The sequence below is a fragment of the Kogia breviceps genome, chromosome 11 (assembly GCF_026419965.1).
Source record: "Kogia breviceps isolate mKogBre1 chromosome 11, mKogBre1 haplotype 1, whole genome shotgun sequence".
Lineage (NCBI taxonomy): Eukaryota > Metazoa > Chordata > Mammalia > Artiodactyla > Physeteridae > Kogia > Kogia breviceps.
In genome coordinates this window covers 2,601,377-2,615,749 of record NC_081320.1, presented here as the reverse complement: position 1 = coordinate 2,615,749, position 14,373 = coordinate 2,601,377, and the positions used below count along the sequence as shown (strand labels likewise).

At 53.1% G+C, this 14,373-nt stretch overlaps 1 protein-coding gene across 17 annotated transcripts in view; it reads right to left on the bottom strand.

Annotated features, from left to right (window-relative positions):
* The window catches only part of FHL2 (four and a half LIM domains 2), a 110,336-nt gene that overhangs the window by 19,783 nt on the left and 76,180 nt on the right, over positions 1-14,373 (bottom strand). For 13 of the 17 annotated variants that reach the window (XM_067007017.1, XM_067007016.1, XM_067007014.1 and 10 more), the window contains one exon: positions 7,586-7,763. The exons of 3 other annotated variants lie outside the window; for them this stretch is intronic. In XM_067007017.1, coding sequence (XP_066863118.1) covers positions 7,586-7,763 — 178 coding nt within the window. Of the gene's footprint in view, positions 1-7,585; positions 7,764-10,863; positions 10,993-14,373 lie in introns of those variants that run through there. One more of the 17 variants, XM_067007019.1, reaches the window with a different exon arrangement.

Sequence of the window (14,373 nt, the reverse complement as noted above, 5' to 3'; positions counted from 1 at the left end):
GAGAGGGGCCGGGGGCGTGGGCTCTGCCGGACCCACAGCAAGGGGGGGCAGATGGGCAACGAGGGGCTGGAATTGAGTCACGTAGGATGCTTCTCTTGCTGTTCTTAGGGCCACTGTTTAGACAGGGGTGTGTGCGAGAGATGCGTCTGAAAAACGAGTGGCTTTCCCCTGGGGACTGTAAGAAAGAGAAACGGCACATGAAACTCATCAGCGCTTCTCCTGGACACACAGACCCCGGGAGTCCCCTGGCTGCGAGGACGTTGGACAAACCCAACTGTGCTGGATGGTGGCTGTGGTCCCCGCGGGAGGGAGGCTGGGCTGCAGGGAAGCTCAGAGACCGAGCCTGAGGACGGGGCCCTGGGTCAGCCTGGTGGAAAGCAGGTCAGGAGAGATCCAGCAGGTGCCATCAGCTGAAAGTCGAAGACCCGAGGATACAGTGAGCTGGGCAGAGAAAGGGCACAGACCAGGAGGGCAAGACAGAGGGGCGCCGGGCGGAGCTGTGCCGCAGCTCCAGGTAGCCGGCTGGGAGAGTTCCCACAGGGCTAGACCAAGGAGGCCAAATGAATGAATGCAGTTCAGCACTGTCTTTGTTGAGACTTTGAAAGTCGAACAAACCATTTAGTGACGATGTGAGAGAGTGGCAGGGACATATACACACTACCAAACGTAAATTAGATAGCTAGTGGGAAGCTGCAGCATAGCACAGGGAGATCACCTCTGTGCTTTGTGACCACCTAGAGGGGTGGGATAGGGAGGGTGGGAGGGAGGGTGACACAAGAAGGAAGAGTTATGGGAACATATGTATAACTGATTCACTTTGTTGTAAAGGAGAAACTAACACACTATTGTAAAACAGTTATACTCAAATAAAGATGTTTAAAAAAATTAAAAAATAAAAAAATAAAGTCCCATCTGCTGGGAATTCCCTGGTGGTCCAGTGGTTAAGACTCTGTGCTTCCCTGCAGGGGGCACATGTTCGATTCCTGCTCGGGGAATTAATATCCCACATGATACAAGCGTCGTGGCCAAAAAATTTAAATAAATAAAGAAAGAATGCCCTGTCCACTAAGAACAATAATCAGCCTAATTTAAGAAGAGTAGAAGTTTTTGATCATGGGATCACTGTTATAACACTGATGATAGAATAAATGCATTTAACAGTTTTTTGTATGGAAAACAGTACGGTAGTTCCTCAAAAAATTAAAAAGAGAATTACCATATGATCCAGCAGTTCCAATTCTGGCTATATGCCCCACAAAACTAAAAGAAGGAATCTGCAGACCCACATTCACAGCAGCCAAAGGGGGACGTCACCCCAGCGTCCGTCCACAGATGACGGATAAACATGGACGATTACTCAGCCTCACAAGGGAAACAAATTCTGACGCACTACAACATGAATGACCTCTGAGAACATGCGAAGTGAAACACGTCAGTCGGAAGAAGACGAAGATCGACTCATTCCACTTATATGAGGTCCGGGAGGAGGTCAGTGCAGAGGCAGGAAGCAGCAGGGTGGGTACCCGAGGCCGGGGCAGTGCGGGTGCGAGTGGGGACAGAGCTTCAGTTTTACAAGATGAAATGGTCACACAACAGAGTGTAGGTACTTTGCACCACCGAACTGTACACTTCCAGACAGTTAAGATGGCACATTTTATGTTATGTGTATTTTACCACAATTAGAAAGTAAGCGTTGATTATCACGTGGCATGTGGAAAGCACCCTTCCAGAAGTTCAGCGGGTACCCTCCGTGAGCCCCACCCTGCTGAGCTGCGAGCCGGGAGGGCGGGCTGCGAGTGAACCGGGAAGAAAGGAAGCCAACGCCAAGGACACCTGCCTTTGGGGACTGACCTTCAACACAGCCCAGGGGGGCCCTCCACGGACGACATCGTGAGAGCAAAGCCACCAGCTGTCACCAGTTGCCCTGGTTAGCGAGTCCCATAGGAGGACGGAACGGCGCATGGTTAGGGAACTGGACGGTCAGGGGAAAGCTCCTTTAGAACGATCTCATGGGTCAAAAGCACTGCAGAAAGCCACTTGCCTACGGTTACTATTTCCGGCATGAAAACACATTAGCTAGGTTGTTGACAAGAGCTGATCTGTTGACAGACATCTGACACTAGAAAGTTCCCTCGAAATCTGGGTACCACCAAGCACCCAGGCAGGACTTCTAGACCTTCTGGAGGCCCAGCTCCTTGCCGCCACCCTCCCGAGGCTGCTGGTCACTTGGTCACTTGCTGTGCTGCGTCCGCGTCCTGAATTCGAGGGAAGGACTGCTCGCGCCCCTAACAGCGGCCACGCGGAAACATGCCCCCTTCCTGGTCCCACCCCCATCCCGCCCCAGGGAGCGAGTCTCTGTCCTTCCCAGACGCCGGCTCAGCTGAGTCGCCAGCCGTCCTCTCCCTGGAGCATCGCGACCCTCACACAGCTGCTCCCTTGGGTGCTCCTCTCAGACGCGCGCGCACGCACACGTTTCTGCATTAACACGCCACAGCCGTGAGATGTTCATTCAGGGGCATTTGATAATTCTCCAACCTTCTGATGAAATGTTTTTCCTTGACATAAATACCAACCCACGCTCCTGCTCTCAGAAGCCTCAGTGAGTCACACACAGTCTGTGAACAAGCTAGCATCACTGTCGGGGGCGGGGTGCGGGGAACTGGAACCGGTCCACCCCTGTTCCAACTGCAGCCAGCGGTGACTGCCCTCCGGTCACCGCCCCGCACACCTGCTGGGCCACCAGTGCCCTCGGGACCCAGGGGCACAGTGTCTAAAGTGCCTGATGTGTTTCCTCCCAGTGCTTAGCAAACCCCGGCTCTGCCACGTATGTACCTGCCTCGGGGCTGGGGGTGAGTCACCTGACCTCTCCCAGCCTCAGATCCACCCGGGGAAACAGGGACGACGGCGAAGCACTGACAACGGTCCTGGCACATTGTAACGGCTCCATTAACGTCGGTCTTAGATGCCAGCTCGTGGCGACAGCAGGTGCCCCGAAGCGTCACTTGCTGAGATCACATTTGCTCGTGAAGACGGGGACGGAACGGACGCCCTCACCTAAGCTCCGAGCTCCTGGCTCGGTCACTGCTCTCTACAGTGCTTTCAGCCTCCGCAGCCCTTCTGATTCTAAAATTCTTAGTCCCCTCTTACTTGATTTCAGCCGCACAAGAACCCCAAAGAACAAGGTTTATTCCCATTTGACAGGTGAGCAAGTTTAAGGTAACAACGCTAAGGCGCCGTGAACCCCATTCCTCGCATCCCTCCTGCTGACCTGCAGCCCGGGAGCATCTCTGCAAGCAGGTCTCGGCGCGCTCGCCCAGCCTCACCCTCAGTCTCCTCTCTCAGCCCGTGCCCGTGCCTGACCTCGGGAGGCCCGCCCCCCCGCCCCCTCGGCTGTGAGGCCCCGCGCGGGCACCAGCCGCTCGGTGACGCCTGTGTGGCCCTGCAGGACGCTGTGCCCCTGGTGCCACCCCCGCGGGCACCCCCGGAAAAGCCCACGTCATGCAGCTCGTTCGGGACCACACGTGGAAGCCCTCATCTGCTGCTGTGCTGTCGGGTTTCCCGTAATCCTTCTCTTGCGGGGGTCCTGAAAAGGGGGTCTGAGTCAAGTTGATAATTCATGTCGCCACCTCCTCCTGAACTCACTTCTGCAGAGTCCATGCCCTGTGGGCGCGGAGGTGGGAAATGCCACTGGCTTTGGGGGCTCGGGGCGGAAAACGGCACAGAAAGGCCAAGGCTCCAGGTTAGGTTAGGTTGATTCGACCCGGCGCCTGAACCGAAATGCACGGCTGCTCTGAATGCCCGTCTGTAAAACTGGGTTCCTAGCGGCTCTTTCCACCTCTGGTGTTCACGGCTCCAAACCGAGTTCTAGTTTTTAGTACCGAGCTAGTCTCGTCTCACTCAATTCTGTCATGTGTCGAGTATGCCACATGGTCCCCAAAGATACCATTTAGATGCTGGAGGTTCAAGGCTAAGACATATGGACGCACTGACTGGCTTTCAAGAACTTGCAAATGTCCTAGAAATACCGTGGTTTTAAGGTTCTGTAGAGAGAGAGCATGAAGGGGAGAATCAAAAAAAAGGAAGGAAAAAAATCTTTGACACGGCGCAGAAAAAAGACCAATGCTAATCTTATGCACGCAGAATGTCATAAATTGCAGTAAAATGTCTGATAAACAAGGTAAGATAAGGCCCAAACACTTCCTTTCAGAATTTATATTTTTCCATTTCAGAAATATTCCTAATGTGGGAAGCGCTTGTGGTTTTGCTCCGAATGTGCCCTTGTTGAGACCTCAGCTGAGCTGCAGCGGGGAGCCAGTGGCCTGCAGGCAGCCCCTCGCCCACCAGTGAATGAGGGCAGCTCCGGGCAGCGGGGTCCCTCACCCTCCTTTACACCCTGGCTATGCCTCCTGGGCCGCGAGAAGCTCAGCTTCTGATTCCCAAACCGGCCAGTCCTCAAATCCATGGGATTTCACCTCATCAGAGGATCTGCCGTGTCATTCGTGCTCAGCACTTTGAGACTGTCAGCCTACCATGTCCCCAACTGCACATTCTTTCAAATCCTTGAAGAACGACGCTGTGCAGTCCTGTCCCAGGTGTGCCCTCAAGGGGACCCTGTTTATTTTTTTAATTTATTTTAACTATTTATTTTTAATTTTTGGCTGCATTGGGTCTTCGTTGCTGCGCACGGGCTTTCTCCAGTTGCAGCCAGTGGGGGCTGCTCTTGGTTGCGATGTGCGGGCTTCTTATTGCGGTGGCTTCTCTTGTTGCAGAGCCCAGGCTCTAGGCGCGTGGGCTTCAGCAGTTGTGGCTCGCGGGCTCAGTAGTTGTGGCTCGCGGGCTCCAGAGCGCAGGCTCAGTAGTTGTGGCACGCGGGCTTAGCTGCTCTGCGGCATGTGGGATCTTCCCGGACCAGGGCTTGAACCCGTGTCCCCTGCATTGGCAGGCAAATTCTTAACCACTGCACCGCCACGAGGGAAGTTGCCAATGCTGGTTTTAGACCTGCAGAAGGTCCTTTGACTGTTACCACGTCTTCCTCTTCGCAGCCCCCTCCAGGCACGCGGGGGATGGGTTTGGAGGCCTGTCTGACTTTATGGCACTGCTCGCAGAGACATGGAAAACCTGAAGTCTGAGCCAGGTACGTGGCCCAGAGTTTGCTAAAGGCACCAATTTGCTGGTGGGAGGGACCAGCAGCCGTCTCTGAGTACTGGCCCAGCTTATCTTTTCTTTGGTTTCTTGACTTTTTGAAGCCTGGGACTTAGGTAGACCTATATCCCCCGAAAAACATCTGTAATCAGGCAAAAAAAAAAATATTTTGCTGGTATCCACAGGTGTCCAGGAAGAATTTCCGGAAGAGCGTAAGGTCAGAGGATCATAAATTTTTATTTGTATTACCTGTTGTCAACTATTCCACTGGCCATAAAAATGAATGATTTTTACCCCTGTAGATCACAGCATTTCCTCAGAGTTAACTAAACAGAAAGAGAGTCTGCATAGAAATGATGCTCAAACACAGGTAAGCTACCTATGGAAGCAGGTTGTCCTGAAGTCCTGCCTACCTCCTTTGAAAGTCAGTCAATACCCACAACATCAGCCTAATCCCCAGTGGCTCGCATTATTTTAAGTTATACACACATGTCCTTTGGAAGGAGACCCAAGTGGGGCTTGTGGCACCCCTGCTACTTTCAGACAAGAGAACGGCCACCAGATCCGCCAGCCTAGCTGATCTGCCCAGTGCCCCGTCTGCCAGGCTGGGGCTTCTCTTCCCGAAGTGCAGGCACTTTTTTCCTGCCATCACTTCCTCCACAAAACCAACTTCATAATTAACTTCTGAAAGCCAAGAAAACCGTTCCAAATACTCAGAAGCCCCAAATGGCAAGGTCTAACTGCAAGTTCACACCTTTTCCCTTCCCACATGCACAGAATCACGTGGCGTAACTCCAGAGAGTGAACCGTTATCCGGGTTGAAAAGTTCAGCGTGACTGACACCTGACTTTGCAGCAGTCTTGTTGATTTTGGCCCCATTTGGGGAATTCTTGTTTATCTGCTCCTAAAGCATGTGCTGAAGGATAACTAGTTTCAAGGGTCTGTCCACTAAATCATACTGAAGAAATGATCAGTGACTTCGCTTTTGTTTTTACTTTAGCCCCCAGGCAAGGGTGATGAGCCCTAAGTCTCCAAAACATCTCCTTTAAACCAGAGCTGTTTGTCAGAATGATATCTGAACCTCTCACCTACTTATGTCTTTTCCAGGTAAAGCCTTTATAAAATAATAATTGTTTTCTCTGCTTCTTAGTTCTTCCTCAAAGCGGACATTTTTATTGATGTTTCTCTGGTGAAAACTGATAGAGAGACAGGGCGAGGATTCAAGAGGCGGGGGAGGGAGCAAGTTGCAGGGCAGGAAGCAGTCGGGAGAGAAGAGGGGGTCGGAGTTTTCCACACCGTCAGATGCTCCTTAGAGCACTGAGGCCATGGGAGCTACACACCACGAGAACCCACGATGCAGGCTCCCTTGTTGTAGCTCCCTTTTATAAGCGTGCAGACGGGCACAGAGGGGCCAAGCCATGGGCCCACGATCACACAGCCAGTGAGACGCAGAGGTGGGATGGAACGGGGCAGCTGGGTGTCTGAGCTCTTGGGCTTGGCCTGGAGATGAACGCAGCGGGCCTCGGACACACGTCACACAGAGCTGGAGGTCGGAGGGCAGGCGGCTTTCAGACAAGCAAGACCAGCTACTTCTGCTCCTGGTCGGTCGTAGCCAAAGCTCTGGGTGTTTTCAGGCTTCCACGGGACCGGTGCCGAGCCCCGTTTGCCTTCCGCTCTACGCGCCGGTCCTCTGTGGAGCCACGACACGTGGCTACAGCCTGGGCTCAAGTGGGGGCACCCCACACCCTTTGTCCCTGCTCAGGGCAAAGGCTTCTTCCCCGTAAGACGGAAATTATCCCTCGACTGTCACTGAACACCTAGCGCTTACGGAAGGATGGAGGCGACAGAAACAGGGCAGACACGCGCTGGACGGCTCCGGATCGTCCCCAGCAGAGCCAGCCCTAACTGCTCAGCCGGCAGCCACACATCCTGATGCTCCCCACGAAGAGGAGAAGCTCCCCCGACACCCCAGTGCAGGCAGGGCCTCTCGGCCCCTCCGGGCGGGGGTGGGCGCACGCTCGCCGCGCCAAGACTGGCTGCGCGCACCTGCCCCGGGCGTCCGCCCAGGAGGGAGAGCGCTGCCCCCGGGAGCACGGGGTCGGGCGGCAGGTGGCTGGTTAGATAAGGATGCTGACTACGGGGCCATCACAAGTGCACCTGGGGTGCTCGGCGCCCACGTCCTGGAAACGCCCCCACCAGGTGCCGCGGGACTGGGACGGGCAGAGACCAAGCCCGTGGGGAGGAGGCTGGGAAAGGCCGGTGGAGGGTCCGAGCCCAGCAGAGGGGCCTCCGGGGTGTCCAGGGTGACGAGGAGCAGGACGTGAGCACAGCTGTGGTGAGAGGCATGTGCTTCTTGGGGAGTCCAGTGTGGGTGTCCAGGGGGCTTGGGAGGCCCGAGGGAGGGCGGGGAGCACGGCGCTGGGCGCCGCCCAGGGGCGGGTACCTTGCAGTCGCAGCCAATCAGCTTGCCGCACTCCTCGCACGTGCTGGCGAAGAGGGCCTCGAAGCAGGCCACGCAGTAGGGCTGCTCCTCCCGCAGGATGTACTTCCTGCCGAAGAGGGAGCCCTGGCAGTGGCAGCAGTCGAAGCGCTCGGTCATCCTGGCACCGGATTTCTGCCACCTGCCAGGGAGGAGAGACAGGACAGGCTCGGTGAGCGCGCTCCACGTCCCGTGCACACGGCAGCGACCGTCCTGCCCCGTTAGGGTCGCCTTTCCCCTCGGCGGCTACAACCTCTGCGTGAACAGCTGACACGCACCCTTGAAGCGGGTGTAAGTTTCAATGATACTTTTAAAAACTTAGCTGGGGGCAGCTCTGTGTCTGAGTACATTCCATTTCTCTAAAAGTCCCAGTTCTGGGTGACCGTGTCAGAAAACGTGATCTCAGTTTTTGGACCCAAGAAAGAGCTGGCATCAGAGCCCTCATCCCCTGGAAGCAGTGCTTCAAACGTGGGACGCAACCTCACATCTTCCCGTTCTCCCTGCCCCCAAAATAGCACAGCAGGGATAGAAAACAATATGCTCATTGCTATAAAAAGACTTTCCGTGAGCTCCCCTTTATGATTCATGAATCTGAATAAGAAGAAACCACAGAAGCCAAGGGAGGGCTGTCAGAGCTGGTAAACCTGAGGCCACGGGGAGCGTCACCTCGACCTGGGCCCCTGCCCAAGTGGAGGCGCCCCGGGGGCCTCATTCCTCCCAGATGACAAGACCGTCCTCTCTCAGCCCAGGTATCCAGGAAGCAGGAGAAAGGGAAAGGCTGGCTTCCAAGGACAGGGATTATCAGGGTACCGTCACTCCAGGCAACACCTCGAGCTGCATTTTTCCAGGATGAGTGTGGTGTGTGTCTGAGCAGAACGGACAGGGTAGGGGCAGAGGCAGGCGGGAGGTTTCACCCGCCCCCCTCCCCATGTGCTTCCTGCACAAACATGTCAGCACTACCCCAGAAAGAGCCCGTCTACCCTGGGAAGGCTAGGTGTGGAGAAACGCCTCCGAGCCATTAGAAACACAGTCCCACTTCTTTAGAAATATCTTCTCAAGTGGCAATATTTGATTTGCTACCAGTGAAAAAGCTTTACAAATTATTAAATATGGAGACAGGTTGACTGTGTAACTCTGATGTTTCACGAACTCTGATTAAACTTGATTCCATTTTCAGTCATTTCCACCCACTTAGGAGTGAAATTCCAAAATACCACCCCAGGATGCAAATGAAACATTGCTGCCTGGTTTGAGATAATAGCAAATTTGATAGTGTTTATTTATTTTGTATTCTCGTGTATATAAGATCCTGACAACTGTAAGCAAAGAAATGGACAGCTTTCAAGCATCCATACTTGGTTACTTCTGTGTTTCTAGGACAGTTTTTTCCCAAAAGTATGAAGCATGCAGCTGGACACACGTGGCAAGAGCCAGCCCCCCGAACTGCTCTTCCTGGAGTTAAGGAAAACATTGTCTGGACATTCTTGCAATAACATCACAGATGAGGCTCTTGAGCGTTTACTTTTTGTTCTGAAACACAACATGTAAAATATCCTTTGTCCTAAGGCCATCATCAGGTTGCAGCAGCTCTGTTGGCAGAAGATGCAATGCTTTCCCGTAATTCCTCAGTTACTGGCCTTGAAAGTGGCCATCGTTTAGTTCATCGCAGTTAAGCACGGTCGCTCCAACATATAGATTTTTCGAATAAAGGCTGCCATTTACCCGTGGAAACTTCTCTGCCTATTCTGGTCACACAAAGTTAAGAATAATGACTTGAGGATTTGAAATAAGAACAAGGAAAGGAGCTAGGGCTATAGATCATAAAAGTTTTTAATCTGGAGACCATTTGGGAGATTATCTATGACTGCCTCATTTTATGGATGGAAAAACTGTTGGAAGCCAGGAATATTAATGAAAACAGAAGATTCATATGAGCGTTCCCAAAGAGCCGTCTCACTTAGAAAAAAGAAACTCCCGATCTAAATGGAAAGGTGGCTCCATGTGGGTTTGGACAAGCACAGGCCCTGCGGGGGAAAGGAGATGACAGACCATAGGCTGCACCAAGCCCACTGACCACCATTGCTGTGCTCTGGAGCCATCCAAGTGGGGAACTGTTTTCGTCCCAGGTAAGGCCCTGGCGATGCTCACAGACCTGGGATATGCTTTCTACGTCCTCCAACTCTGCAGGACTGGGACAGAAATCATCTAACAGAGTAAACTGTGAGAACACACAGGGCTCCACGTCGGCTGAAGGGGACCGAGGTGACCCTGAGACAATGCCCCCATCACTGAAACCAACTCCCAGGAGGACCAGTGTGGCCACGACCTGCCCGGGGGGTCCGACAGCCCCCGTTGCTGCAGGACTGTCTTGGACGCTGGTGGATCTCTCTCCCGTCTTGTTCCTTATCTCCTCTGAGAAGTCACTCCAGTTTTATTGACTAGGACAGCACTCCTGCTTAAACCAACAAGTTGGGGTGGAAAGGAAGACCGTCACTAATGAGGAGCAGAGCAGAGGACACAAATCTGACCGCATTTCCGGCAAAGTTACGAGAAGCACAAACCCTGGGCATCAGGATTCCCCACGGGCTACTGAGGAGACTAAGAGCGTCGCTTCCCCCACAAAGTGTTTAAAACCAATTCTTCTTTACTCAAATGCTACCAAATAGAAAATTATACAAAATTGTGCATTTAAAGTTATACGATCCATCTTAAGCCTCTTCTTAATGGCAAAAACTTAGCTATAGCCCCTTGCATTAGACGCCTCCTATAACTCCATTTTTTAATCTTATAAAATGCCTGGTTGGGCTTCCCTGGTGGCGCAGCGGCTAAGAATCCGCCTGCCAATGCAGGGGACATGGGTTCGAGTCCTGGTCCGGGAAGATCCCACATGCCATGGAGCAACTAAGCCCACGAGCCACAACTACTGAACCCATGTGCCACAACTACCAAGACTGTGCACTAGAGCCCATGCGCCACAACTACTGAGCCCGTGCACCACAACTACTGAAGCCTGCACCCCTAGAGCCCGTGCTCCACAAGGGAAGCCACTGCAATGAGAAGCCCACGCACCGCAACGAAGAGTAGCCCCCGCTCGCCGCAACTAGAGAAAGCCCGCGTGCAGCAACGAAGACCCAATGCTGCCAAAAATAAATAAATAAATTAATTAATTAATTAATTAAAAAAAAAAAAAAAACAGAACATCTTGGGGTTTTTTTTAACCTAATTGTGCACAATCTGCTTACCCTCTGTCAACTGCCGTATCCCTCCCCGCGGGTTACCCGTCACTCCTGCCCATCACCTGGGGCACAGGTGCTGAGCATGAAGCAGCAGCAAGCTGGGAGACATCTGGACCGCAGGTGTGACTGACTCGTTATTCATGAACCAAACCCAAGTCCCAGCGTCTGGGAGTTCTCACCCCTCCCCCAGGGTTAAGTCATCCTCTGACATCATCCCCCTTGGCTCCGAACAAGCACCCGGATCTTAGGGGACATGTTTACGGGTGTGGCCACAGGGCCAGCCCCGGGCCACAGTGCTGGGAGAGGGAAGTCCTGGGGTGAGGGGTGGGTGCTGGCAGGCCTGGGGTGGCGGGACAGGGAGAGCTTTGATCTCCGATTAAAACCAATTCTCCCGCGCTGAGTCAGAGGCAAGGACACAGGTTCAGAGCGGCGGGCAGCAACGCGCAGGGCTGCCCCATGGGAAACGACGACGATCTGCAAAAGGTCCACAGGCTCACACGCGTGGGCTATTTTTTATCTCCTCAGGTTTAAGAACTGTCGGTGTCTGGAGTTGTGGGCTGGTGCGGGGGAGGGAAGACAGAAGAGAAACAAGAAGGGAGGAGGAGAGGAAGTGGAGAGGTGGGGAAAGGAGAGAAAGGAAGGAGGAGGAAGGTGGGAGGAGGGCGTTTAGAGCCCAAGAAGCGTGTGCATTTTTTTTTTTAACCGGAAACATTTCTTGGGAATCAAGGGAGGGGCAGAGTTTCAGGTGTTTCCTGAACAGGAGGCCCTTTGGGCCGCGAGTGTCCATGGAGCACCCTCTTCAATGCTCCCTTTTCTCAACTACGTACTTTAATCTGACCCCAAAGATGCCATTTGCCTCCTGCCCCTCGAAACCCACACGTCTTTCTCTATCCACGCTGCTCCAGGAGACTGCCCTAACATCCTCGATTCCTCCGGAGAAATCTGTGAACATTCCCAAAGCCTTCCCACAAGCAGGAAGCAGCCTCAGTAAGTCAGTGCCGAAGAAGCCATGCCCAGCTTTAAATGCCCCCCGGGTCCCAGGTGGGAAATGCCAGGCTTACCAACATCCAGAGCTTTTTAGAGAGAATTAAGAAAATTGGTCTGTTGCATGTGGGCTCTCTCTTCTGAAGAATGTATTGGAAAATGCAGTGTTTTCACGACACCACAGGATGCTGACTGCCCGTGCACCTCCCAGCCCCCGACCGTAAGCCCCGCAAAGGCGGACCCTAGGATCACTGCGGCCACACCAGGTGACAAACACGGGTCAGGCGCTTCATAAACACCTGGGGAATGAATGAACGGACACACGGACGGGCGGCGGGTGAACACAAATATCCCAGAGCACAAACATGCAGGCAACATCCAGAGTGGAAACGAGGAACGTTTTATGTGAACAACCCACTTTGCATAGCAAACCCCAGACGTAATGGGGCTTGGCGTCCAATGCTGGTAACAATTTCTAATGCAACAGATCCTGAGCTGCATTCTTTCTCCTCCGCCTCTGGCCTCTTCCCCCTTCCAGATACACTGCTGCTTCCACAGTGGGTGGAACTGTTCTTACTGTGTTTGGATCCAAACCCATGTGAACACACAGCTGCACAGCCCCGGATGAGGCCTGCTCAGGCCAAGACACACAAGCCTCACCATGAGATGCTCCCAACATCTCTGTGCGGAACTGCCAGCTCCCCTGACTCAGGCTCCAGGTACCAGTGGGGCCCTGGGTGTGTCTGTCCTACACGGATGCAGCAGCCTGCAAATCAGAGATCCTCGGTCCAAAGGCAGGGGCTCTCACACCAGAAGGGAAGCCAGAGAGCCCTCTGCACCAGTTTGTTTCTCTCTGGACAAAAGGATCAACACACGATCCAGCTTTGCCACCCCAACACTCTCTCCATTAGTCCAGCTGAACTGTTTCTCTTAAATAAAAATTCTGGTCAAAGGGAGAGGGACACCAGCTTAAGGGATGTTGCTATTTTTAAAAACATATTATAAAGCATTTAAAATTCATGTGAAACCCATTTGGGGATTCTTCTAAGAATGACTATGCCTACTGCTGTATATTTATGGCTTCGTTTACTGAGCCTTTTCTGACTATACAGGCAGGGCTCAGGGAGGTATTATAACTTGATATATAAACTGGTAACTTTCAAAAACGTTTAACAAGCCTGAGCTGTCCATGCTCACGTTAAGAAATGTTTTGTGTGAGAGACAAGGCTTGAATAAGGTGAACTGCTGTCTTTGGAATTATCTTTTGGATACTGAAAACGGGAAATAACAAATATCAGATTTCTGACCTTAAGACCATAAACTAAGAATAGTGACACTTGTTTTGATGTTCTGCGGACTTTTAAACCCAGTCAACATGGATGTATTAAGTAACCTCTCTTTTCTAGGTACCGTCTTAGGCCCTAGAAGACTGAGATAAAACACACAGTCTCAGAAAGAGTTTAGTTCTAGATCCAAAGGGTTTAAATCACCTTTAAGATACTATCTGGATATTTAATCTCAAAACGTGTCAGTTCTGTCTACGCAGGACAAGCACCATTACGTGGGCTAGGACGACAGCGATCGGCCTCAGGTCCGTAACTAGCACATGTGTGGTGTGTGTGTGTGTGTGTGTGTGTGTGGTGTGTGTGGTGTGGGTGTGGTGTGCGTAGTGTATATGGTATGGGTGTGTGGGGGGTATATTGTGTGTGGTGTGTATGGTGTGTGGTGTGTGTGTGTGTGTGTGTGGCGGGGGTGGGGGCGTGTGTACCCCACCCGCTCTCTCTCTGCTTCCTGGGAACGTGTGGTCCAGTTACCCGTGTCTGTTTACACAGAACAAAAGGAAAAACCCTCACCGCCCTTCACGCGTCTCCTCCCACCTCCCAAGGGCAGCTCTCAGTTTGCTCTCGTCCGCCTGGCCTCCCATCGGCAATGATCCCAGCTTCCAGGGGAAGCTGGCCCCTCACTGTCCGCGAGGCCCTGCTCCGCGCGGTGTTTCTCTAGCACCACCATCAGGCCCTGGCGCACCAGGCGGGCACACTTCCCGCTGCTCCCTTCGCGTGCTGCCTAATTCTTATTTGTTCCAAAAGTTGTACCAGCAAACACAGACAGACCTATTTTCTTGAAACCTAAATGTTTACAGGATTCAAGGATGCTCTTTTACACTGGTTTCATTTACCCATAAAAACAAGGCAGACGAACTTCCCTGGTGGCGTAGTGGTTAAGGATCCGCCTGCCAGTTCAGGGGACACAGGTTCGAGCCCTGGTCCGGGAAGATCCCACATGTCGGGGAGCAACTAAGCCCGTGCGCCACGACTACTGAGCCCGCGCGCCTGGAGCCCGTGCTCCGCAAGAAGAGAAGCCACCGCGATGAGAAGCCCACGCACCGCAGTGAAGAGTAGCCCCCGCTCGCCGCAACTAGAGAGAGCCCGCACAGCAACCAAGACCCAATGCAGGGCTTCCCTGGTGGCGTGGTTGAGAGTCCGCCTGCCAATGCAGGGGATGCGGGTTTGAGCCCCGGTCCGGGAAGATCCC